Source organism: Camellia sinensis, chromosome 4 (genome assembly GCF_055761805.1).
Source record: "Camellia sinensis isolate YWXY chromosome 4, ASM5576180v1, whole genome shotgun sequence".
Classification (NCBI taxonomy): domain Eukaryota; kingdom Viridiplantae; phylum Streptophyta; class Magnoliopsida; order Ericales; family Theaceae; genus Camellia; species Camellia sinensis.
Genome location: NC_138964.1, coordinates 90,512,138 through 90,536,699, shown reverse-complemented (window position 1 = coordinate 90,536,699; position 24,562 = coordinate 90,512,138). Strand labels below are relative to the sequence as shown.

General features: G+C 39.6%; 1 protein-coding gene across 10 annotated transcripts in view; it reads right to left on the bottom strand.

Moving 5' to 3' along the window:
* LOC114275728 (uncharacterized) overlaps positions 1 to 24,205 on the bottom strand; it is a 61,127-nt gene extending 36,922 nt beyond the window's left edge. For 3 of the 10 annotated variants that reach the window (XM_082925299.1, XM_082925303.1, XM_082925301.1), the window contains exons 1-9: positions 23,892 to 24,205; positions 22,602 to 22,741; positions 22,328 to 22,499; positions 11,545 to 11,649; positions 11,325 to 11,401; positions 10,146 to 10,247; positions 9,903 to 9,996; positions 9,709 to 9,747; positions 8,968 to 9,056 (exon numbers count right to left, since the gene is read on the bottom strand). In XM_082925299.1, the coding sequence (XP_082781425.1) occupies positions 10,191 to 10,247; positions 11,325 to 11,401; positions 11,545 to 11,649; positions 22,328 to 22,499; positions 22,602 to 22,649 (459 nt within the window). In that variant the 5' untranslated portion in view covers positions 22,650 to 22,741; positions 23,892 to 24,205 and the 3' untranslated portion in view covers positions 8,968 to 9,056; positions 9,709 to 9,747; positions 9,903 to 9,996; positions 10,146 to 10,190. The remainder of the gene's footprint in view (positions 1 to 8,967; positions 9,057 to 9,708; positions 9,748 to 9,902; positions 9,997 to 10,145; positions 10,248 to 11,324; positions 11,402 to 11,544; positions 11,650 to 22,327; positions 22,500 to 22,601; positions 22,742 to 23,891) is intronic. The other 7 variants (XM_082925298.1, XM_082925300.1, XM_082925302.1 and 4 more) reach the window with 3 other exon arrangements.
* Positions 24,206 to 24,562: the final 357 nt, after the last annotated feature.

Here is a 24,562-nt window from a genome sequence, read left to right as displayed (position 1 = left end):
GTTTAACCGGTGGCAAATGAAGCTAGGGTCGACGCCAGGCATATCGTAAGGCGTCCATGCGAAGGCCTCTATATTGGAAATCAAAAAGTCAACGTACTCAAGTCGCTCGGCGCTGGACAGGGATGAGCCCAAAAGAAAGAACTTGTTTGGGTCGTTCTCGTCTATACGCACCTCCACCAAGTCTTCGACCGATTTCTCCTTGGCCTTTCTTCCTACGTCTTTCAGGACTTCCTTCCCCTCGGGGCCCTCTATCATTTGCACAAAGCCCTTGGCAGCTCTGCTGCCCTTTACTGCGACGAAGCACTGTCTTGCCATCACCTGGTCTCCCCAAACCTCTTCTATCTATCCGGTTGGTGCCGGGAGGCACAAGACCTGATGGTAGGTCGATGCTACCGCCTGCATGGCATGCAACTAGCCCCTGCCCAAAATTAAGTTGTAGGTCGATGGGACTTTAAGCACCCAAAACTCCACTTGCTTCGCGACTGATCCCGCTTTTACCGACAATATGATCTTTCCGATCGGCCATTCTGGTTGAGAGTTAAAGCCAACCAATGGAGACGTTGCGGGGGCCAAGTCCTTGTCCTCCAACTTCATCTGTTTGAATGCGTCGTAATACATGATCTCGACCGAACTCCCCTGGTCAACTAGAATTCTTTTGATGTCGAAGTCCTTGACACAGAGGGTCACCACTAGGGCGTCATTATGAGGCACTTAAATCCTTTCCAAGTCTTTGCTAGAAAAGGTCAGGACGTCGTTTTCCTCGGTCTTCCCTTTTTCACGGCGGGCAGAACGGAGAGCACCTCTCTCATGTGCTCAGCTTTCTTGATCATCTCTCTTAATTCGCAGACCCTTGCCGGCTCAATGATGCCATGGATGACATTGATCACGCCCTGCGACGCTGCATCCAGGACGGCGAGGCCGTTTGGCTCGCCCTGTCCTCAGAGCGGCTTTCATATCGCCGTCTATGTACTGGTCCAGATGCCCTGCCGCCACCAACTCCTCCAAATGTTGTTTTAGCGGCACACAGTCCTCCGTTCGGTGCCCTCGTTCTTCATAGAAGGTGCAGCGATACCTCGAGTTGAAGCCTCTCTGCGTGTTTCCCAACTTGGCCGGCCAACGGACGTAGGGTTTACCTCGGATTTCACTTAGGATGCGGTAAATAGGGATTTTAAAGACCGTGGTGATACCGGTTCGCGCTTTCAACTTTCTCTTGGCATCTTCCTCTTCATCACGAGGAGCGTTAGCTCGGTCGTTTCTGCGACCTTTGTTCCTATCATCGCGGTTTGAGCCACGACGTTGATCTTTTGACCGGTCGTTTGGACGGTTGCCCTCCTGCCCTACTGAGTGAACCTTCCCCACCACTCTTCTGTCTGCCGGGACCGGATTCTCCTTCTCGGTCGCAGTGGCAGCATCGTCCTCCACTCGGATGTGTTCGTTGATCCGTTGCATCAAAGATTCCATGGTAGTGGGCTGGTGCATCGTAAGCGAATCTCGCAGCCTATGTCCGACTGGGAGACCCCGCTTGTATTGGGTGATCGCCAAATTGGTGGGGCAATCGAGGATCTCGTTGTAACTTTCCCAGTACTTGGCATTGTATGCGTTCAAAGAACCTCCAGATTCCATCTTAACGCCCAGGAGATGGTCGACCTGTGTTCGAGTGTTGGTTTTGAATCTGGTGACGAAGGCCTCCGTTAGTTGTTGCCAGCCCTCGATGCTCCCCTCCGGAAGCCTTTCGAACCACTTCAGGCCTAGTTCGCCCAAGCTCGCTGGGAATATGAGGCACATGAGGGCGTCATTGCGTCGATGTCCTGCCATTACTTGCCGGTAATGACTCACGTGAATGTACGGATTAGTCTTGCCGTCGTACAACGTGAACTTAGGCTGGTGGAATCCGACAGGGAGCGGCGTGCTCTCAATTTCTGGGGACAGCGGGGTAGCGGTGAGTCTTGCTAGCTCTCTGTCCCCTGGTGCTATCATCCAAGGCGCAGGCATTGCCACTTCCTCACTACAACGGATCTGGGAGCCCAGCCTTTGCGATGCCGGCAGCCTTCGGGTCTGTCTATGGCGAGCCCTCTCTTCCAGTACATCCCCCAGGTCTCCCGAATGGACAGAGAAAGAGTTTCTCGACGAGGACGAGGGGTGCGAGGGACGGTAGCTGCCGTCGCGAGTATAAGACCTTCCTACCTGTGGGTCGGAGTCTCCTACCCCATAGCGTCTGGTGATAGAGAGGGAAGACGTCCTTTCCTGGTGGCAATTGCCAGAGCGAGAGGGCAGGGTGCGCTCACTGAGGTTGCCCCCTCGAGCAGCACCCTTCCCCTCCATCTGGCGCTTTAGCGCCCCCATTTCAGCTGCCATCTTGCGAATGAGAGCGTCCTGGTCTTTGAGTTTGTGCTCCAGGCGCTGAGCATGTGACTCTCTGGACTCTTCGAGCAATCAGTGCTCCGTGCGCGTTTGTCGCGCGCACCCCTGGAAGAGGTCTTCAAGCCCGCCATGGTGGGAATAGCAGGAGGGCCATCTCTCCGTCGGACAGACTCCAGTGTGATACCATCGACGACGGACAGTGGAGTTTCGTCATAGTTAGCCATGGAAACAGTCGAAAAAGCTTGAAGAGCAAGGTTTGTCTGTCGAGTTTTTCTCACAGACGGCGCCAATTGTACGGGGGTAAAATATCCTTTGTTCTCCGTACTCCTTGCGCTTGAGCTTTACGCAGCGTCGCTTGGCCTGAAAACAGAAAGACGGTGAACTGCCCGGCGGTGTGCTGCCGGATAGACCCTCCGAAGATCAAGTCAGCACACTTGAAGAAGGAGAGAGCACTTTTGAAAGAGAGAGAGTTGGGAATTCCTCAGATTGCTTACCTCCAACGTCCCCCATGCCTCCTTTTTCTAGGCTGGCCATGCAGCCTCAGAGATTGTGGACGCACTACCTCTGTTGTCCTTCCCTAGACAGGTGGTAGTGCTCCCCTCTACCTTCCTTACGCGTGTAAAGGCCAAAACCTCCAAACAGCGTGTGTGGAACTGCCAAACGGTATTGACGCGTGCCACGAGTGGATTTCCCCTCCATCACACCATTGGTCCAGAAGGCACACTCAACCGGGATATCATGACTGATCTATCCCTTGGGAAGAAACACCACCACGACTGGGACGGCCGAACTGTAAGAAGTCGGTCCATCCGAACTGACTGGCCGTGAGGCGTGCAGGCCTTCATCCCGGTCTAAATTCATTCCGGGCTATGCTTGGCTCGGTCCAAACGCACCACTGCAGATCCAACCGAAGACTTAGCCGAGTCAAAAGCTCGATTGGGCACATGCATGTCTTCGCATTGCGGTCAGCGACATAGCTCGGCCAAACGCGATAGCCCGAGAGGCCGTGCCGATTCGGTTCGGCGCCATAGCCCGGCGCAAATCTCCCTCTCAATTGCCCCTTATTCCCATCCGAGCTGAGCGTGATTTGGGATTATCATTCTGACCGGGCCATCCGAATTGGTCGGTCGTCGGGGATTGCCCCAGTAGTCTAGTCATCGATCGTACAGCCGTACTGACAGAGCCATCTTTTCAATGCCACGTGGCTTCACACCATTGGTTCCGTGCAGACCCACAGCTGTCTTCATCACGCGCAAATTTCAAAAGGTTGCCACCCTTTGGCTTCCCCCCTCTTTTATATACGCACATGACGAGTCACATACGCCCCTACTGTTCATCTTCTCTCTCGAGCCAAACCCTAGCCTTCAAGTTTCCAAGCTTCTACCATCACTGCTCCTCTAGTCGTTCTCGACCACCTTCGTCCTCTCAAAGGCTGTAGACAAGATCGTGGTTAACTACTCCTCACTTGGCGTCCATATCGATAAGTTTACCTGCCCCTCCTTCGTACTCGCCATTTACGTTTTTCATGTTCTTGCCTGGGACTGTTAGAATCTTACCAGTGCCCCCTCTTTGGGGTAATACTGGTACACCTTAGGAAAAACTGGAATCAGAGAAGCAGATGGGGCTCCCATGCCCCTTGTTTCCCCTAGTTTCGATGCACGGACTTGACACTTAGGATAAACAGCCTGAACCCTGAGCGAGACCAAGCAAAACCCAAGTTTTTGATCTATAAATAGGATTTGGCCGAGCAAGAACCTGTTTGTGGTCTTGTTTTGAGGCCGAGACCAAGCTGTAAGAAAGAGGGCTAGAACCGATCTAGGAAGGCCAAGTCGGCCACATAGTGAAGCCGTGCAATTTATGCCACGCTAATCCTTGGACTTGTTTCTTAATAATGCAGAACAAACTAGGACTGACCAGGCCCGTTCAGCGTTACAACCGATGAAGCTCAAAGTCCGAGCAAACATTCACCAAATTTTTACTGAGATACGACCTAAATCAACCAACTAAATAAAACCGGGATAGATGGGGAAGTACCGGTTCATGGTGAATTCTCCGAGGGCACTGGCCGAGTTCCGTAGAGAGTATAATATTCCAGATGATGTCCACTTGGAGCTCGCCAAGAAAGGAGACACTCCCTGGGGCGAGCTGGACAAATGCCCCTTCACGGTGGTGTCCATTGTAGAAGGAGGCCTGCGCTTCCCGGTCCAACCCCTGATCTGCAAGTTTTTAAGGCAGACTAGATTGTGCCCGACCCAAGTCTCTAACAATACATACAAAATAATAAACGGCGTGGCCGAACTAAATAGAATTCAAGGATGGGGTCAGGCGTCTCCACCAACTCTTCTTGGAACTCGTCATCGTCACATTTATTTGTCTCGGGGCCATCCTCCCAAGGTATGAAGCCTGGCCTCCAAGACCCTTCATAGGTAGTAAACTGTCTTACCGGAGGACTTGTGGACTCGCTGCTCCTCTTCTGCCCACTACTTTCTGGAGCAACCTCTGCATCCCGAATGCCTTCCCATTTTGGCAATTTTACTCCTGCAACTTTACCGGTCCTTGGAGTTTCACCCGTTAACAACTCAGTAAAGAAAACTGCATTCGAATAGTGTCCCTCCTCAACCCCAAATGGCTGTTCAGACGCATTTATCTGGTTATTGTGCGCTTTCCCAACTTTGCCTTCACACATTAGTGATAACTAGACGGGATAGCTCCATATCGGTGCATCCAAGCTCTGCCAAGTATCATGTTGCAATTTGTGTCCGCTTCAATCACATGAAACTTGGTTGCGGAACGGATCTCACCAATTCCTAGGTCCACGACCACATGGCCCTTGGTATCTTTTTTCTCGCCGCCAAAACCCATCACAGTGATGGGTTGGTGAACCATCCTGGACTCTAGGATACCAGCCTTTGCAAAGGTGTCAGTAGTGATGATGTTTATAGACGCCCCCGCCATCAAGGAAAGCACGCTTGAACTCTACATCATTGATGTATGCTGTGACAAAAAGAGGACGATTATGGGAAAATGGGTATGCTCTGTCTGCCTCTGAAAAAGTAATGGCCCCATAAGCTTCCTGGATGCGCCGAGGCACATACTCCTTAGCCTTAGCAACTTCATCATGGTGCACTTCAAAGATATTAATGAGGGCTTTTGTTGTTTCCAACCTGGCGGCTTGGCTCAGCCCCAACTGGTCAAACAAGGCGCGAAACTTAACAGAGTTTTGCAAGGCCTGGGCATTAGCATCCTCTGCGAATTTTGCCTCTGCAAGTATTGTCTCAGGGAGCTGGCCGGTTGCAATTTCTTCTAACTCATCATAGTAAGATGCCATATGCACTTGATCACGCACAGGCCCGAGATAGCCAATCATATATGTACATTCTTCCCCTTCTCCTTGTGGTTAGGACAAGGGTCCTTCCGCACATCACGGTTACCGGCATCTTTGAACTTCAGCTCATTTGCGTCAACTTTCTTCTTGAAGATACTTTTCAAAGTCCAACAGTCCCCAGTAGGGTGTCTGGTGGTTCTGCGATAGACAATAATCCGGGCTTTCTTTGTCCTTCTTGGTTGGAGGGACTTCAACTGGAGGCAAGGTAAGTTCACCATCAGCTACCCATTCTTTAACCAGAGCCTTAACATTCTCAAGGCTGCAAAGACATAGATTTCAGTCCTCATAACTCTTTCTCTTCCGAGAGGACGTCGCCTCCCCTTGCGAGCGGCTCCCTCCTGCAGAGGTTACCGCAGCAACTCTGCTACTGCTAGGGTAGCGGTGGCTGTCACGAGATCTGTGCAAGGGACCAGTGGTACTGAGGTTCCTAGCTGCCTCAATCAAGGCTGAAATGGTAGGCGGATTATGATTCACCAAGAAAATTTTGTAGTCGCGTATGGCACCCCACACATATGCTGACTAAATAGGCCTCATCCACTGGTTCATGACAGTCAATAGCCTTATCTTGGAACCGCTTAACATAGTCCAGTATATCTTCGCCCTCCTTTTGGACATCTCGTCCAAGGGTGAGGGTTGTAACTTTCTCTTAGACTTGGAAGAACTTCGTATGGAACTTGTTCACCATCTCCTCCCAACTCTTGATCGATTTGGGAGCTGATCGAGTTGGGAGCCAAGTTCACATACCAGCTGCAAGCCCTTTCAGTAAGTGGACTTGGAGAACTCCCAAAGGCGCAGAGAGTGGTCACTACCATAGACACCAAGAGTTTCAATGAACCTCACCACCTGTTCTCTGGCATTGCCTTGTTTCCCATCAAACTTAACAAACTTGGGCACTGTATACCCAGTTGGGTATGGCATGATTAATATCTCCTGAAAGGTGCCACGTGTCCTTCTGCATGTACTGTGTACTATCTGTTTGCCTCCGCAACTACCTTTTTGAGCCTCAGCAACAGTAGTTGCGACGGGAGTGTTTGGCGCTGCAACTCCCTCTTGAGCCTCAGCAAGTGCAGTTGCGACGGGAGCGTTTGCCGCTGCACTTGCCTTCTCAGCTCGAACCTCAGCAAGTGCACTTGCAGCGGTAAACTTTGCTGCTGCACTTGCCTTCTCAATTCTACTTCGCCACTACATGCATTCTCAGGACTCCATTAGTCTGCTATCGACAATGTTCGTACTCACCGCAACGAAGCCTTCACCCTTAGCCACCTAACCACAAACTCCCCAGCTTCCCCGAGAGAAGGCCACAGCCAAGCCTACTATCAGCCGTGTTGTGCCTTAGTACCAAGCCCAAGGGGCTTCCTTAGTCCTGCCTGTGCGACTAAGGCAGGTCTATGACCTGGGTAATGAAAGGGAGTCCCTTATGCTAGGGCTACCCTGCTCCCGTCTTCGCGGGATCGTCGCGGTAAACTGGTACCCTGGGCCTGCTATCAGCCCTGGGCTAGTAATGCCTTGGGGCCTGCTATCAGCACCTGACATTACCCTCTCCTTGCAGAGGGGAAGCTTTTGCCAGAGGCTGCTATCACCTTGCCGGGATGTTCCCTCCGCAAGCTGGTTGCGGCGGCAGTAGTTGCTGCTTTAGTCATTTCCCGTGGCAAGTTCAAATGGCATAACCAACAATATTGGAGATGGCAGCGCCGACAAAGTGCCTCCGCAACTTGGGCGCCTCTGCAACTTAGTTGCTTCGGTTCTCTCATTCCCTCAGCAACTCCAGGCGGCGACGGAACCGAGAATACTTGGAATGGCGGCGCTAAGACAAAGTGCCTCCGCAACTTGGTCGTCGCAACTGTCGCCTCTGCAACTTAGTTGCTTCGGCTTTCTCTTTCCCTCATCAACTTTGGATGGCAGCGGAGCCAAAGATATTAAGAATGGCGGTGCTGAGGCAAAATACCTCGGCAACTTCCCTGCTGCATGTATTCCCTCTGCAATTGTGTTCCCGCTGCAACTTGACTTGGTCATTTTCCTTCGTGGAGTCTGTTTGGACCCTTGGCGGGTCGAACCTACTCCGACCCACTATTGGCCCACTTCGCTTGGACTTTAGCCCATGCTCCTTTTTCATTCCTGGTCGCCTCTTTGGGGCGACCTCAGTACTTAGGCCCACACTTAATTTGGGGTTTAATTTCTGACCCTCTACAAAAACAGAACGTAGTGGCTAGAAGTAGTGCTGAAGCTGAATTTAGATCAGTGGCTTATGGAATTTGTAAAGCTTTGTGGATCGAGAGAGTATTGGAAGACTTAAAAATTCCAAGAACATCACCAACGGAAGTTTACTGTAACAACAAGGGCAGCAAATGCAATTGCTCATAATCTTGTTCTTCACAACAGAACTAAGCATGTGGAAGTGGACAAGCACTTTATCAAAGAACAGATTGAGAAGGGATTGATCTGCATGTCTTATATACCCACTACGGAGCAGATTGCAGATGTTCTTACAAAGGGACTACACAAGAGGCAATTCGACCACCTAATCTACAAGTTGGCCATGGAAGACATATTCAAGCCAGCTTAAAGGGGAGTGTTGGAAATGGGAAGAAAATAATTCTGCCAGGATATGGCTGAATTCTTTAGGATATCACAGCTGTAAATATCTAGATTTAGTCAATACTATAGAATAGGAAAGTTTATATTTAGAATTAGAATTAGTAGCTAAATAGTAGCTAATCAGTCCTCAGAATCAGTAGCTAATCAGTCCCTTATTTTATGCCATGTATCTCCTATTAATAGAGATGTTGTGTGTACATTGTTTAAATATGAGAATAAAAAATATTATTCTTTCTAGCTTTCATTCAAAATAATAAAATCCAGTTTTCCAACTAGTACCAAGCATGTAGATTTTGAATTTCTGAACAAATTTAATTAAGGCATTTCAAAATGGCCTATTTGACTGATCAATAAATTAATGGAAGGAAAACAACACGGTGCAGCTGTTAATAGAGTAAGTAGAACTTCAATTGGCGAACAATACTGCAAGACCCCAAATGTTCTAGCAAACACTCACACGGGTGTTGGTCCCACACCCATGTGAGTGGTAGATTTTTTGGTAAATTTTTTCGTATCCCTAGGCATTTTGCTCATTGGTGAAATATGGCCAGAGACGAAAACCACAAAAGAAAGACACGAAAAGGAGCATAATGTAACTACTAGGGAATCCTGAAAAACAAACTCACTTGGTAAGTCAACGAGAGATGGAAATAGCTGAACAAATGATCCAAGAGACATCAATGCTGGAAGCACACTTAGAAACGATTTTTCTGATCTGCATCAAAAAAGAAAACAGAAAAAAAATATATGTATGAAAGTCAGTAATGCCCTTCACTGCAGATTAAGTCCACAGTATCTCCAAAAGCATTCTTTTAGATCCTCCTTTTTGAAATTAAACATATGTGTTTAGTTGTCAAAATTTCCATTAATCTCAATCAATTTCAATACGAAATTACTATACCATATTTTGTTCCAACAAGGTCGGGACGGTGCATAATAACTTTAAACATACAAAATAAGATGTGGCATCACATAAGCAACGAAATTTATTTCTGAAGTAGCATTGACAAGACAAAAATAAAATAAAACTGCAATTATGAATACCAATATATATGAAGGGTCTTGCTAAAAAGTGCCCTGGGACACAAAAAGTAGACCAAAAAATAAATTTGAAAACACAAGACACTTCTTATTAAATTCAATGCAGTTTTTATTGAAATTAATGCTCTTCTTTTAACTATTTGACCTATTTTCAAGACACTTCCATATTTCAATTCCAATATTCATCACTTTTAGCATTTGTCATATACAAATATCAAGTTATAAGGACACAACAATTGCACGAATTATAACTAAGATCATTCCAATAAAATAAATGAAATATATCTTTTAAGAACGGAACCAAAAAGATGACACAAGGAACTTACTTCTCTACATTTCATGAGCTTTAGCATTAATGGGAAAAACTACAAATGCAAGACTGATGTTAGAGAAGGATAAGTTACCAAAATATTTGATATACATGTTTCATATTTCTTCTTTTCTACTTCTAAATCTGAAAATTCAATCAAATAAAGAAACTAAATCCTATGCAAAGAATCATGCCAATCTCAAATCATACCTAAGGGAGTAATGTAGAGAAATTAGTTAGAAATTTTCTCTTGTTAAGATTTCGAAAGTCCAATGTAGCAGCAACAACAGGGTCTAAAAATTCACTGCAATCAAACATTGGAAGAGTGATTTTCAAATATGATTTATCATATGATATGCATAAATAGAGAATAATTGTTAGATGAAATCATAATTTCATTTTTTCCCCAAAAATAAACTATTGTGAAAGGACTACAAACTAAACCATCTTTACCGGCTCAAACATGAATGAATGAAGGTCCTCCTACTGGGATCAGCGTCATGTAGAACCACCTCTCCAAAATAGAGAAAAAATAGACGAATTTCCTGAGTAAAACTGTAGAATAAAAGAACAGTGCTTACATTAGCACATATGTAAGCATAATGATGAGGGGAAGAACTAGGAGAGAGGCAAATATCAAGCACCAAAAATACTTCAACATTCCAAATAAATAGCAACTACAAGTTAATAACACCTGCAATGAATTCATGGTCATTTTTTTCCATGTTTTGTTTGGTTCTATTTTGAATGAGAACCATCATGGCTCGAGCTTTGACAGCTTCTTAAGCTAGACAAGGTCTCTTCTTTTTTTTTTAATAACAAAACAACTAACTCATTGCAGCAAGCAAACATATAAATTCTTCTCAAAGAAAGTATTTTCTCCCCCCAACCTAAACGATGCATTGTCCTCAATGTTAAAAACAAAATCACAAAGGTTAGGAGATTACATTAAATAATGAACCATGTCTATATATATATATATATATATTTATTTATTTTTTTGAGCGTCAACAAAAATTTTATTTAAAAAGAAAAGATGAACCATGAACCTGCAAGGGATTATTGCCAAAAACACAAGGGAAAAAAATTACAAACGAAAAACTAACTCCTCCTAAAAGTAACATTGCTTTTATTATTATGTTTATGGGTCTCTATAAATAGGGTCTTTTTATTCAATGGACTCCTCTCCTCTTCAGGTGGGAAATTCTCCAAAACTGGTTTAAGACGTTGGCCAATCACTTTAAAAACATTACCATTCCTGGGATTTTCAATCTCAACGGCCCCATGAGAAAAAACAATTTTAACTATGAAAGGGCCGGTCCATCTAGATCTCAATTTACCGGGAAACAAATGTAGTCTAGTTTTATACAAAAGAACCTTTTTGTGAAGGCTCAACAATTCATTTGAGTACAAACAATATTAACATTAAAAACACATCATATACAATGACACGCTTTTTTCTTTCAAAACAGCACCCCTTTTCTGCTCCCTTATGTACAAAAATATGAAATCTTGCCTTTAGGCAATAGCAATATTATCTTTTATTCGATGAAAAGCTACAAACACAAGACCGTTGTGAGTAAAAAGGTATATATATTATGTAGAGGGTTAGAAAATTAGGATAAAAATTACCATCTTGTTGCGCTGAATTCGAGCAGCCCAAGCACCCTTGACAACATTGCAGTCAGATCTAGTGTTCTTGCTATTATCTGAGTCACCCAATATATATTACATAAAAGGAACAAACAAGGAACAAAAGATGGGTAGGAATTAAAAGGAAAAAAAAAATAAATATTTGAAGAGCAAAATCAAAATATAAAAGGACTGGAGGTACAATGAAATCTTGTCTAACCTTTGAGATAGGTTTTGTGGATGTTATGAGATGATTTCAAAGCAAACCGAGTCTTATGGGCCTGGTTGAGCAATTTATATTGTTGATGGCTCAAATGTAGTTTTTCTAAAAATTTAAATTAAATACATTAAATCACAATTAAATATAAATTGAGAGAATGAATATAATATCCAAAATTCCTAGAATAACTACGTAATTTTAAGCATTCATCACACCTCCCAACCAGCTTTAATTTTAGAACCTAGCAATTAAGGCGACTAAAATAAAATCAAAAATAAAAATAAAAGCAACTACTCTAAACCACTTCCGCAAGAAATCACGATTGAATTTAGCACATGCAACAAGCCCTTAATCCAATAGATTACCCCTCATGGACGAGTTAAAGTCTTGTGTTTCCAAAGATGTTACCCACAAACATCCAAAAATTTCTTTACTAAAACGACTTCTTTCATTCTCATGCCAAGGTTAAAGAACCAGTCATGAATTTCACAACCTTAACAAGATAATCAATCAAAGTTCAAAAGACTAGCAGCAAGTAAAGATATCGCATGACATTCAAAATTTGGAGTGTGTGAAAAAAGTTCAACCAACACAGACACAACCTTAGCCCCTTAAAGTGAAATATAACCCAAATCTCTTTCTGAAACATGCTTCGACTCAAATCTCACCAGTTATTGCACTCAACAAATAAATCACTCAGAATATGGTGCAAAAATTGCTCTCAATATATGCGAGTAGAACAATGTAAATCAAAGGCAAAATATCCCGCATACTAATTTTTTTGAAAAACGCTAATATGAAAGAATAAATAAATAGTCTCATGAATGGAATATCAAATACTGAGAAATAAAATTTCTGGAAATGTTACCCACAAACGTCAAAAATTTTCTTTACTTGAAGGATTTCTTTCGTTCTCATACTAAAAGTTCAAGAACAAGTCATGAATTTCACAACCTTAACAAGATAACCAATCAAAGTTCAAGACACTAGCAGCAAGTAAAGATATCTCATGACATTCAGAATTTGGCGTGTGTGAAAAAGTTTAGCCAACACATACACAACCTTAGCCTTAAAGTGAAATATAACCCAAATCTCTTTCTGAAACATGCTTCGACTCAAATCTCACCAGTTATTGCACTCAACAAATAAATCACTCAGAATATGGTATAAAAATTACTCTCAATATATGCGAGTAGAATAATGTAAATCAAAGGCAAAATATCTCGCATACTAATTTTTTGGAAAAACGCTATAATGAAAGAATAAATAAATAGTCTCATGAATGGAATATCAAATACTGAGAATTAAAATTACCACACCATCACCCCAATCCATCATGTCCACTTGTAAACTATACCACACTCAAGATCAAATAGGACTTTTATTTGGTTGTAATGCTTGGGTTGAGGAATTACGAAAAAATAATAAAAAGCCAAAGGTGAATAAAAAAAAGGACGTCTGAGAGACAATTGGCATAAAAATAAACACAATTAGAGCATTATTCCAAATGCCTTGCTCTTTCTATTACTTTTCTTTTTGTCTTTTTCAACTTACTCCTGCTTTTTTTTTTTTTTTTTTTTTTTCCCTTCGTTGAACACAATTTATTTCTTCTTCTTTTTTTCAGCTTTTCTCCTTTTTTTTCTTTTCTTTTTTTTTAAACAAATTTGCCATTGTCAAACTCAAATAATCCCAACATATCTACAAAAGTAAAAAGAAGGTATGGGTTGTGGGGTTAAACAAAGAAAGGCTAACATAAAGGCTCAAATTGGTTTCTAATGGTTCATGAAGTAATAATAAAAGAAAGAAAAATAAATAAAAGGCTCAAAGAAACAAAGATGGCCTAAAATCATCTCTCAAGAATTAGTATGGTCCTTCAACTTTCATGATCTCAAGGGAATAAAAGTGTCATAAAAAATTGATTTATTCTCAGCATTCAACCAAAATGAAGAAATAATGAGACTAAACAACAAATTAATGTCCTTCCAAAGAAAATTAAGAGTAGATGTATAGTAACCCTCCAACAAATGATTGGCACAAAACTCACGGGGTTAAAAGTCTCCACTATCATTCTTCAAGAATTTCAAGTCATATCCACTTATCAACTAAAAATCATATTCATGTGGCTAAAGTGCAGTGCAATTATTTCCAAATACGAACACATGAAATACTTTAACAAAGTAGCTAGCATATCAAACTTCAACACAATTTCTCAAGTTAAAGCAATAAAATACTACAAGTATGCCGAATCACTCAATGCATAGAACAATACATTACCATGCAAACCTTTTTTTCTTTTTTTAAACAAAACAACTAACTCATTGTACCAAGCAAACATATAAATTCTTCCCAAAATAAGTATTTTCTCCCCCCAACCTAAACGATGCATCATCCTCGAGGGAGTAAAAAGTGTGATAACAAATTGATTTGTTCTCAGCATTCAACCAAAAATGAAAAAATAATGAGACTAAACAACAAATTAATGTGCTTCCAAAGAAAAATTAAGAGTAGATGTACAATAACCCTCCAATAAATGATTGGCACAAAACTCACAGGGTTAAAAGTCTCCACTATCATTCCTCAAGATTTTCAAGTCATACCCACTTATCAACTAAAAATCATATTCATGTGGCTGAAGTGCAGTGCAATGATTTCCAATTATGAACACACGGAATACTTTAACAAAGTAGCTAGCATATCAAACTTCAAAACAATTCTCAAGTTAAAGCAATTAAATACCACAAGTATGCCCAATCACTCAATGTATAGAACAAAAGAATACCATGAGCACTAAATTTTTTTTTTTTTTAACAAAATAACTAACTCATAGCTGCAAGCAAATATATAAATTCTTCTCAAAATAAGTATTTTCTTCCCCCAAACTAAACAATGCATTGTCCTGAATGTAAAAAATAAAATCAAAAAGTTAAGGAGATTACCTTAAATGATTAACTATGTCTATATGTGCCATTGCCTGCAAGGGGTTAGCGCCAAAAACACAAAGGAAAAAAAATACAAACGAAAAACTAACAACTCTTAAAAGTAACATTATTTTGAATAACATGCACAAACCGGATCATTGGAAATTTTGATCAATTATTTTGAACGACTTTTTGAATGGAGTAAAGGAAGTTGGAATCGTCGATCTCTAATTATCTAAAAACTACGAAAAGGGTGTTTTTGGTTTCTATAACGCGCCACAACAAATGAAACACAAAATTCCAACAAAATCTCCACAAAAGAAAAGATAAAATTGCATAAGATAATACATGTGTTAGCAGTTCACTCTTTGCATGTTTTTTCCACATGACAAAGTTTTTTTTTCCCACTTTTCCTTCCATTTCTTTTTCCCTTCTCATACAAGATCCACCGGATGCTTATCATGAAATATAGCCCAAATTATTGGAAAGGAATTTCCAAACCTCACACATATGTTGGAACACTAGCAATCGCAATCAAATACTTCACAGGATCAATATAAATAAATTATATATTACATATATATATATAACACCATGTATATCAGTATAACCAATGGCCCTATTTTTGTTTCATCATAGAGTAGTTGAACAAGGCGTCATTTCAATACATTATGTAAACAAAAACCTATGAACTACTCAATTCTCAATTCAACAGCACACCCAATTTTCAAACAACACAATTCAAATAATTTTGGTTGAAACTCATATTAAATTGTATGAATCGAATCGTGCATCATACAATTCCGTGTCAATAGAATTATTTTGATCAGTTACTCATGAAATACAATATCCATTTCCAAGGAATTGTAGCAATGCAAGTGAATTTATTCTTCAGTGATAACTGAGATTAGAAATTACATGGTTGTCGACTCTGCTAGCTGGTGCCGGAGGCAAGACGAGATCTGCTTCCAGATCAGGTTGAAGATATGCAGGCACCCCCATCACCTTCTGTCTCCATGAACATGTTAGCTTCCCAAGAATCACGCTCTGCATCACAACATCAAAAAGGATAAATGAAAAAAATAAAAACTAAAAAAAACTAGGGCCCAATTTAGTCTCCATTTCCAAGCAATGGCAGCAACATAAGTGAAGGAATTCTTGAGTGATAACTGAAATTACCTGGTTGTTGACTCACTGCTTAGTTGAGGAATTCTTTAGTCTTCATCACTTGTGTTACTACTCGCTGCTCAGTTGCCATTGAATAAAAAAAGGTCTACATTAATCGCCCAAAAAATACATGGATTTATTATATATAGCCCAACAGACATTAATTATGTAGCAACTACCACCAATAAACTACTAAGTGAATTTTTAGACCATGTTGTAGAAGCTACACTGAAATTTCGAAATCTTAACAAGAGAAAGCTTCTAACTAATTTCCCTACATTACTCCCTCAGGTACGATTTGAGATTGGCATGATTCTTTGCTTAGGATTTAGTTTCTTTATTTGACTGAATTTTCAGATTTAGAAGTAGAAAAGAAGAAATACGAAACATGGATATCAAATATTTTGGTAACTTATCCTCCTGTAACATCAGTCTTGCATTTGTAGTTTTCTCCATTATTGCTAAAGCTCTTGAAATGTAGAGAAGCAAGTTTCTCATGTCATCTTTTTGTTCTGTTCTTAATAGATATATGTAATTTATTTCATTGGAATGGCCTTAATTATAATTCGTGTAATTGTTGTGTCCTCAAGATATTTGTATATGACAAATGCTAAAAGTGCTGGATATTGGGATTGAAATAAAGAAGTGTCTTGAAAATAGGTCAAACAGTTAAAAGAAGTGCATTAATTTCAATAAAAACTGCATTGAATTTAATAAAAAATGTCTTGTGTTTTCAAATTTATTTTTTGGTCTACTTTTCGTGTCCTCGAGGCACTTGTTAACAAGACCCTTCATATATTGGTATTCATAATTGTAGTTTTATTTTATTTTCGTCCCGTCAATGCTACTTCAGAAATAAATTTTGTTCCTTATGTGATGCCACATCTTATTTTGTATGTTTAAAGTTATTATGCACCTTCCCGACCTTGTTGGAACAAAATATGGTATATTAATTTCGTACTGAAACTAATTGAGCTTAATGGAGATTTTGACAACTAAACACATATGTTTAATTTCAAAAAGGAGGACCTAAAAGAATCCTTAGAGCCTGGTGTCAAGAGAAAATTGAGAAACTAATTGACATGAGTCGTATTTTATTTTTGAGTTACGACTTATGTCTACAAATTGGCTTTCCTACTTAACAAAAAAAATAAAAATAGAATCATCTTTATCGACTCAAACATGAATGAATGAAGGTCCTCATACTAGGATCAGCATCATGTAGAACCACCTCTCCAAAATAAAGAAAAAATAGACGAATTTCCTGAGTAAAACTATAGAATAGAAGAACAATGGTTACATCATCACATATGTAAGCATAATGATGAGGGGAAGAACTAGGAGAGAGGCAAATATCAAGCACCAAAAATACTTCAACATTCCAAATAAATAGTAACTACAAGTTAATAACACCTGCAATCAATTCATGGTCATTTTTTTCCAAGTTTTGTTTGTTTCTTGTTTGGTTGAAGGGCTATTTTTTATAAAATTAAACTTCTAAATAACTGAAAATCTCGGCGGTTGCCTCGCCCTCAATCTCCATCAACATCTCCAAATTACATGGACTACACTAACAGGAACTGCAATGTATGTAGAACTCTGAACTTGAAGTAAAAGCAAAATTAAATAAGATGAGACAAACAATACACATTTTTTAACAATGAAAAAGTAGGGACATGCATATAGGAGTCACCCAAAAAAAAAAAAAAGAAGCAACAACATTATTTAATGGGAACTGCATTTTTATAACTAAAATCTATGGCGGTAGTGATGGAAAATTATTTGTACATCCACAAGCAAAGATGTAGGCAAGTTGCACCCTGCCATGACACAATATACATTGAATGCTTTGATTGTCAAGCTTTTCCAATAGAAGCTTCAGAGTAATACCAAAACAAAACTTGTCTCAATTCTACTAAAATAACTTTTTTACCTCATAAGAGAAAATTTGGTCTATAAATAGAGTAGAAGTTTTCACTGTAGGGGAACCAATGCACATATTAAAGCTAAAACACATATTAAAGCTAAAATAGAACATGAGTTTCAAAATTACTATACAGAGTGAAAATATTGTGACATGCATCAAGAATAAAGTGAAAATATTGACATCATGCAATGCTATAGCAAAATACACATCAAGAGAGAGAGGAGAGATAGTGACAGTGGTGATTAAGAGTTTGATGAGGGTGTGTGGTCATAAAGCAATCAATGGATAGAGAAATCAATACCAGTAAAAGTAGAGGTTTGAGATTGAGAAATCGAAGCCACTGAGCATTGAAAAATCTTGTTAAGTTGCAGATAAACCCTAGCTATGAAATCTTCAACACACTTCACAAAGCTTGTTCAGCTGATCATATTGAAATCACATAAACAAAAATAATCACAAGAATAATCAAGCAATTTTATACAGATTTCAATTAATCTCAAGCAATTCTCAGCAAAATTTAAGCAATTCTCCATCATCAGAAAGACGATTTCAGAAAAATAAATAACTAGATTTCAATATGCGTGATGGATTTCAGACGATCTCACGCTTCTTCTTCTTCGTCTTAGGGTTTGAGTGTGGTTTAGGAGGTTTCTGCTGCTTCGTCTAAGGGTTTTTTTTGTGCTTCGTCTTCATGTTCTCCATCAGAAAGACGATTTGAATGAGTCAATTTCAAAGGTTTTGGGTTTCTCAGATGGATAGAAGCTAGAGAGATCGAAAGGGTTTAGGTTTATGAAGAGAGAGAGCAACGATGGAAGATAATAGAGAGAGAGAGAGAGGCGACAATAAACAAAGGAGTGAAAAGAGAGAGGAGACCGTTATAAAACCCAAATTTTGAAGCGGTGGAAGATCAGCGAGAGAGAGGGGTCTAGAAACAAAGGAGGGAAAAGAGAGTGAAAGTTGTGAAACCCTAAGTTTTAACACGTTACCTTAGGGGTAAGTGGAAGCAAGCTTCAACCAACCAAGCTACCTTAAAATGTTGATATGGAACTGAAATCAATAATTTATATATATATACTAATGTATGCCCGTGTTGTTGAGATCAAAATGCAGTTATAATTTATATGTATCATGCTAAAATTTGTAAAATCTGTAACTTTTTTTGATAAAAATACTAAAAAAATATAAAGAAATATTCATCTTATGGATTAAAATATAATTTATCTAATTTGTTGCGCAAAAAAAAAATTGAGGTCAAAATATAAATAGATGGTCCGTTTGGTTTGGATTTTCAAATAATTTTATAATTAGAGTTTGGTTGTATATTTTGAAAATAATTTTTACAAATTTGAAATTCAAAACTTATTTAGTTTACAGTTTTCAAGAAAAAATGGGATAACAAAAATATAAGTACTTTTATTAAAAGGTAATGCTGTCATTTTGACAAGTTTACACCCCCACATTCGATAATTTGACTAGGAGAAACTATGGCTAACAATCCTGATTGAGTTAACGACCGTAAACGATCAATAGACAAATGACCTAATCTAGAGTGCCACAAATAAAAAGGACTCAACTGAGAATCTAATTGAAAAGAGGAAAAAGCAACCGGAGAGGTAGTTATAGGTAGATGCAAGCTCTCCACCACATAGAGATCTCCAACACTATGATCGATCTCAATCTGCTTCTTGGACATCCGATCATACGCACAACAGATGGAAGAAGAAAAAATATCATCAAGACCGAAAGCATCAAGCTGACTAATAAATAACAAACTGGCAAATAACTGAAGTACATAAAAGACAAAAGGGATGGCAGAAGGCAGACAGAAGGGATGGCAGAAGGCAGTACAAACCCAATAGATAAAACAAACATATCAAACCCATTGGCAACATTAACAGCAACTAGAAAGGAAAGGGGAATACAGTTATGAAGTAAGGAGAGATGGAAAATCATATGATGAGAAGCACTAAAGTCAGATATCCAAACTGAATGATAGATATCTAAAGAACCAAGCAAACTTGAATGAAGAAAGGTAATAGTGGACGCAAACGAGGATGGCTGGAAGGTGGACAATATATGCTGAAACTAAGCAATCTAAACACTTAAGGTAGCCAAGCTAGGATCAAGAGCCAGAGCAAATGCAGTATAAGCAACTGGAGGCTGAAAATTACTCAAAGGAGCTTTGAACTAAGACTACTAAGTAGAAGCAGGTGGACGTCCCTTCTTAGGATAGTTGTACTTCCAAGGGCCCCTTTGATAGAAAGCACACTGATCCGAGGCCAGGGGCCCTTTCTTGGGATCAACAGATGTCTAGAATTGATTAGGAGAGGGGGTTGATAACAGTGAAAACTGAATAAAAGCTAGGAAGACAGATGAAGATGGAACCTAACTAGCTGTCTTGAGACAGATTTCCTTGGAGAGAAGCTCACGAACTATAGCATCCACAGAAGGAAGAGAAGAACGGTGAAGAACACCACCCCGGATAGCCTCATACTAAGGAGAAAGAGCCATTAAGAACTGCACCAAACAACCTTCCTCTCCAAACTGCAAATAATCATCAAGTATCTTAAGGCTAGATGATTCCATGAGGGCCAACTGAACCTAGACCCCTATCATCTCAATGTAGAAATCCTGAATAGACTAATCCCGCTAACGAGCAGCCTGAATAGCGAATTCCAATTCATAATGTCTGGCAAAATTAGACTACTGCTACATACCCAGTAAAAAATCCCATCTCTTTTTTTTTTTTAGGTAGGTAAGTCATAAAATAGAATGTACACATTCATGAGGGGCATACCCCAGGCAATACAAACAACACACCACCCCCCCCTCCCTCTTCCCCAACCCCACCCCACCCAAAAAAAAAAAAAAAAAAAAAAAAAGGAAGGAATGAGGCTAATACAAAAATAACTAGCTATAACAAACCCCCGCAATTGCAAGGGACCAACAGAAAATCACAAATATAACCCAAATTTGCCCATATATCCTTTTTATACCCAAGTTACCCCCACCATCAAAGATAATAGATGGGAACTTAGAGAACATATATGGGCGAGTAAACAAAATATATCCACATAAAACACATAATCTCGTAACAGAGACATGTACTAAGACAAAAATAAAAAAGCCTAAAACAACCACCAAGACCAATCAAAATATGATAATCACCTCTACAAGCTCCCAGTCTCTACCACGGATGAAACATGGAGTCCAATAAGCATCACATACCTCTTTGGCAATGCTGTATTTGGAAAAGATCATTCCGATATGGTCTTAAACCAAGTTGTGAAACCAGGTTAGAACTTATGCATTATCACAATCTCAAGTGTTACAAGTAGCTAGATATCCATCTTTTCTTGGGTCTGATGGACGAGAAACAAAATCATAAATATATCCCCATTTTTTTCGTCGAAGAAGAAAATTCTTCGTAACACTTGACCAACAGGCATAGTTGGCACCGGTAAGTTTGCATTTGATGGCCTAAATTTTATCATCCAACATGATGAATGGACTATCAAGAACAAGATAGTAATCCTAACCAGAACACAAACAAGGATATAAATGCAAATAGGTAAATAAGAACAGTGTTGCCAAGTGAATAACAACACTAACCAAAAGATAATACCTCAAATGGGTAAATAACCAGACCCAAACCCGACTCCTAGAGAGGTCTTGGACCAGAACGAGAGAGACAGAGAGAGAGAGGGGGGGGTCGCAAGAGCCAGAGAGAGACCAACGAACTAGAGAAGTGCGATTAAATGACCAGATGAACTAGAGGAGATAGGTAACGAAGTCAACCTATGGAGACAAGGCCAGAAATCTCGCAAACCAAAGAGAGAGATCGCGAACCAAACTAAACCAAGGAGATCGATCTCAACCCAATGACTTGCGATTCTGGTGACAGCAGATCGCAATTCCAACAATCACCCAACAAAGCCCAAATCAAAAAAATGGAATAAAAAAGGCCTACAACCCTCTTCAATTGACAGTGTAGGGTTTCACAACCACCTCTGATACCATGTAAGTTTCAGTATCAACTTGTATATTCAATGTATTCTTACAAAGTACAAAACTGAATTATATAGCCATAAGACAAGACTAAAAAGGAAAATATAATATCTACACAATCAAAGGAGAATATCTACACAATCAAAGGAATATCTATAATCATACATGCCTAATATAAAAGATATACAGAATATATACTAATATATTCTCACAATAATTAAGTATACTAGCAAATCCATTCAGATCCCCCGTGATATTTCTGGTATTAAATTAAGATCTTATCAATGTAAGAAACCGCAAAAATTGTTCAATTTATTTTCAATTGCAAAATGCAATATGGTGAACTTAGGAGATCTCAACCCAACTAGATGAACATAAACTATCTCAAACAATGACATGGGAGTGTAGCACTGCCATGTATTTTGTTTGCCAACCAACTACAAATTCGATGGTTCATCTTCCTAGAACGATAATTTCACTTAGAACCTTGAGCGTTGTTCTTGGAAAGCGCAATACAAACACAGTGAAGTGTGGCCTCAGAAGTGAATATGTTTGATGGTTAAGTTCAAGTATTACAAAAATATCTTCTCTGAATTTTTATTTTTATTTTTATTTTTTTAATAGAAAAATATCTTAGCTGAATATTGGCCCATCAAAAAAAAAAAGGCAGTGGAAAAACAGCATGCATGTTCTCATCTCAATGCTCAGTTCAGGCTGGTCCACCATCAAAGCATGCCAAACAATCCCATATGTAAAAACTAACCTTTATAGTAAATGGCCTGCGCCTGAGGAGCATAGATATTAGATGGGTAGAGATGGTGATCTCCACATGAACCAAGAGGTCCCAATTGATCAGCAATGTCCTTTGAATGACCAATTCCAGCATCCTTAGAAGCATTAGGAGAAACTGACCTCTCATCTTTCGCTGAAAGAGGCTGATAACAGAATCCGAAAAGAATTGTTATTATCAAAATACATTTTATTTAAACTCAGCCAAAAACAGAGAGTTAGTTGAAAGGAAATGGATCTGCAACTACCTGTTCCTTCATTTTGTCTGGCTCCAAAGGTATCCCTTCTGCATCCATGATCAGTATGCTAAGTGGCTTAGTAGAGTCCTAAATTCGGGGATATGAAAACTTGAAGCAATGAATATGAGCACAAATCCACAAGTGCACACCTATGCACACATAATATACAAAGAACATGAATATATTTAGAAGCAATTAGCAGCCACATATACACTTTAAAGCTCAGTGTCATCTCGATTATGAACTACAATGTGTGAAACAGAACGAGCAAAACCCATAAACAAGACAACATAAAATAGTCAGCCAAATATTTGATAGAAACGAAAATTAAACCAAACATACATGCACATGTAAATGACAACAGATGAAGAACAAAGCTTAGATTGTATCGACCAATGACTCAAATGATATAACAAAGCAGAAAAGCATTTGCCCATAGAAATTGAGGAACTTTAATTATGGGGAATAGAAAGGCATAGGAGGAATAATTGAGTTGAAGATTTGGTAATCTATTTTAGTATTATTTTATTTTAGGAATTCTTGGCTTGGTTCTATTAATAATGACATTTTTGGTAACTCTTAATTAGGGTATGGTTGACTATAAATAGGCCTTTATGTCATGGTTTAGGAATTTTGACTCGGCTATTGAATTGAAATTACTCCCCATTTCTCCCATCTGTTCTTCTTCCCTCACTTCTCTCTTTGGTCCAACACTATTCACTTTCCAGCACTGGAAAATTCATTGAGCTTCAAGGAACCACCAAAAAAACTAAAATGAGGTGCAAAAAAATTAGTCATCGTGTATATGCCACAAAGTAGGAACAACACAATAAAACATACCCTTAAAATTGAAATGGATTGAGGCTTACATCAAAGAAAATGTCTATAGAGAAAATTAATTGAAATCCTGTAATGATTTAGAAAATTTGAACTTTTATTTATTATATTGAAGGCCCAAACTATTTAATTAATTCTAATTTATTTATTTTCTTAGTAATCAACCATGTCTTTCCGCTCCAGTTTGAGATTGGAAAGATTGATGACTGTCTGGGCCAGGTAGTTTTTCTATGTTAAATGGTTGTGTTTGAATATTAAATTACTAGCGGTTGGCACACGCATCGCGTGCAATTCAAATACGTAAGAACAAAACAGAAAAGTATTACATCTTATGTGTCAATTAAGTGGCAAATTAAACACTAGAACCAGGGTTACCAGAAATCATAGCGATTTGCGATGTGAATCGCACGATCCCAATCGCTGGAACGTAGATTTCGATGAACAATCAAAAAAGTTACTTACAGGTCACAACGATGACAATTTCCGGCCATCTATTTGTTGATTTCGTCGTCGGTTTGTCGTCGTCATTGTCCACCATAATCCAAGCCCTAGACCATTGATTACCAACGAAACCTAATAGATTTCATCGTCTTTTGCTCTTCCTCATCTCCTCGTCGCCGCACTAAATCGAAACCCTAGTTCATCGATATAGGAACCAAACAAATTTTATTTGGTCTCTCTGCGTTTATCACAAATTGAAACGGTCGTATTTGAGAATTTTGTCGGTTTTGTTCCTGTGTGATGTACACCCAGTTTACACCTATATTTTACCGACCCTTCTCCGCATGCACTGGCAAATCGGAACCAGTTATGAAGTGACATATATACGAGTATATATATATATATACACACGGAGGCCCAGGATCGGTGTGGGGATTAAAAAAAGGTGCCAAACATTTTCCTCTTTTGCCCATAGAAGTGTTTGGTGCTCCTTCTAAAACAGATAACTTATACATTATATCTTTAATTAGAAGTTGTTGATTTGTTTAATATAAATTTTAGATCATAGATTTAATATAAAAATAAAAATTCGTGTACTCTACATAATTAGACTCTTTTAAAAATCTTGAAAGCTTTTGATTTTATAATTGTCATATTCACAAAGCTCATATTTCATTTAATATTTAGGACTT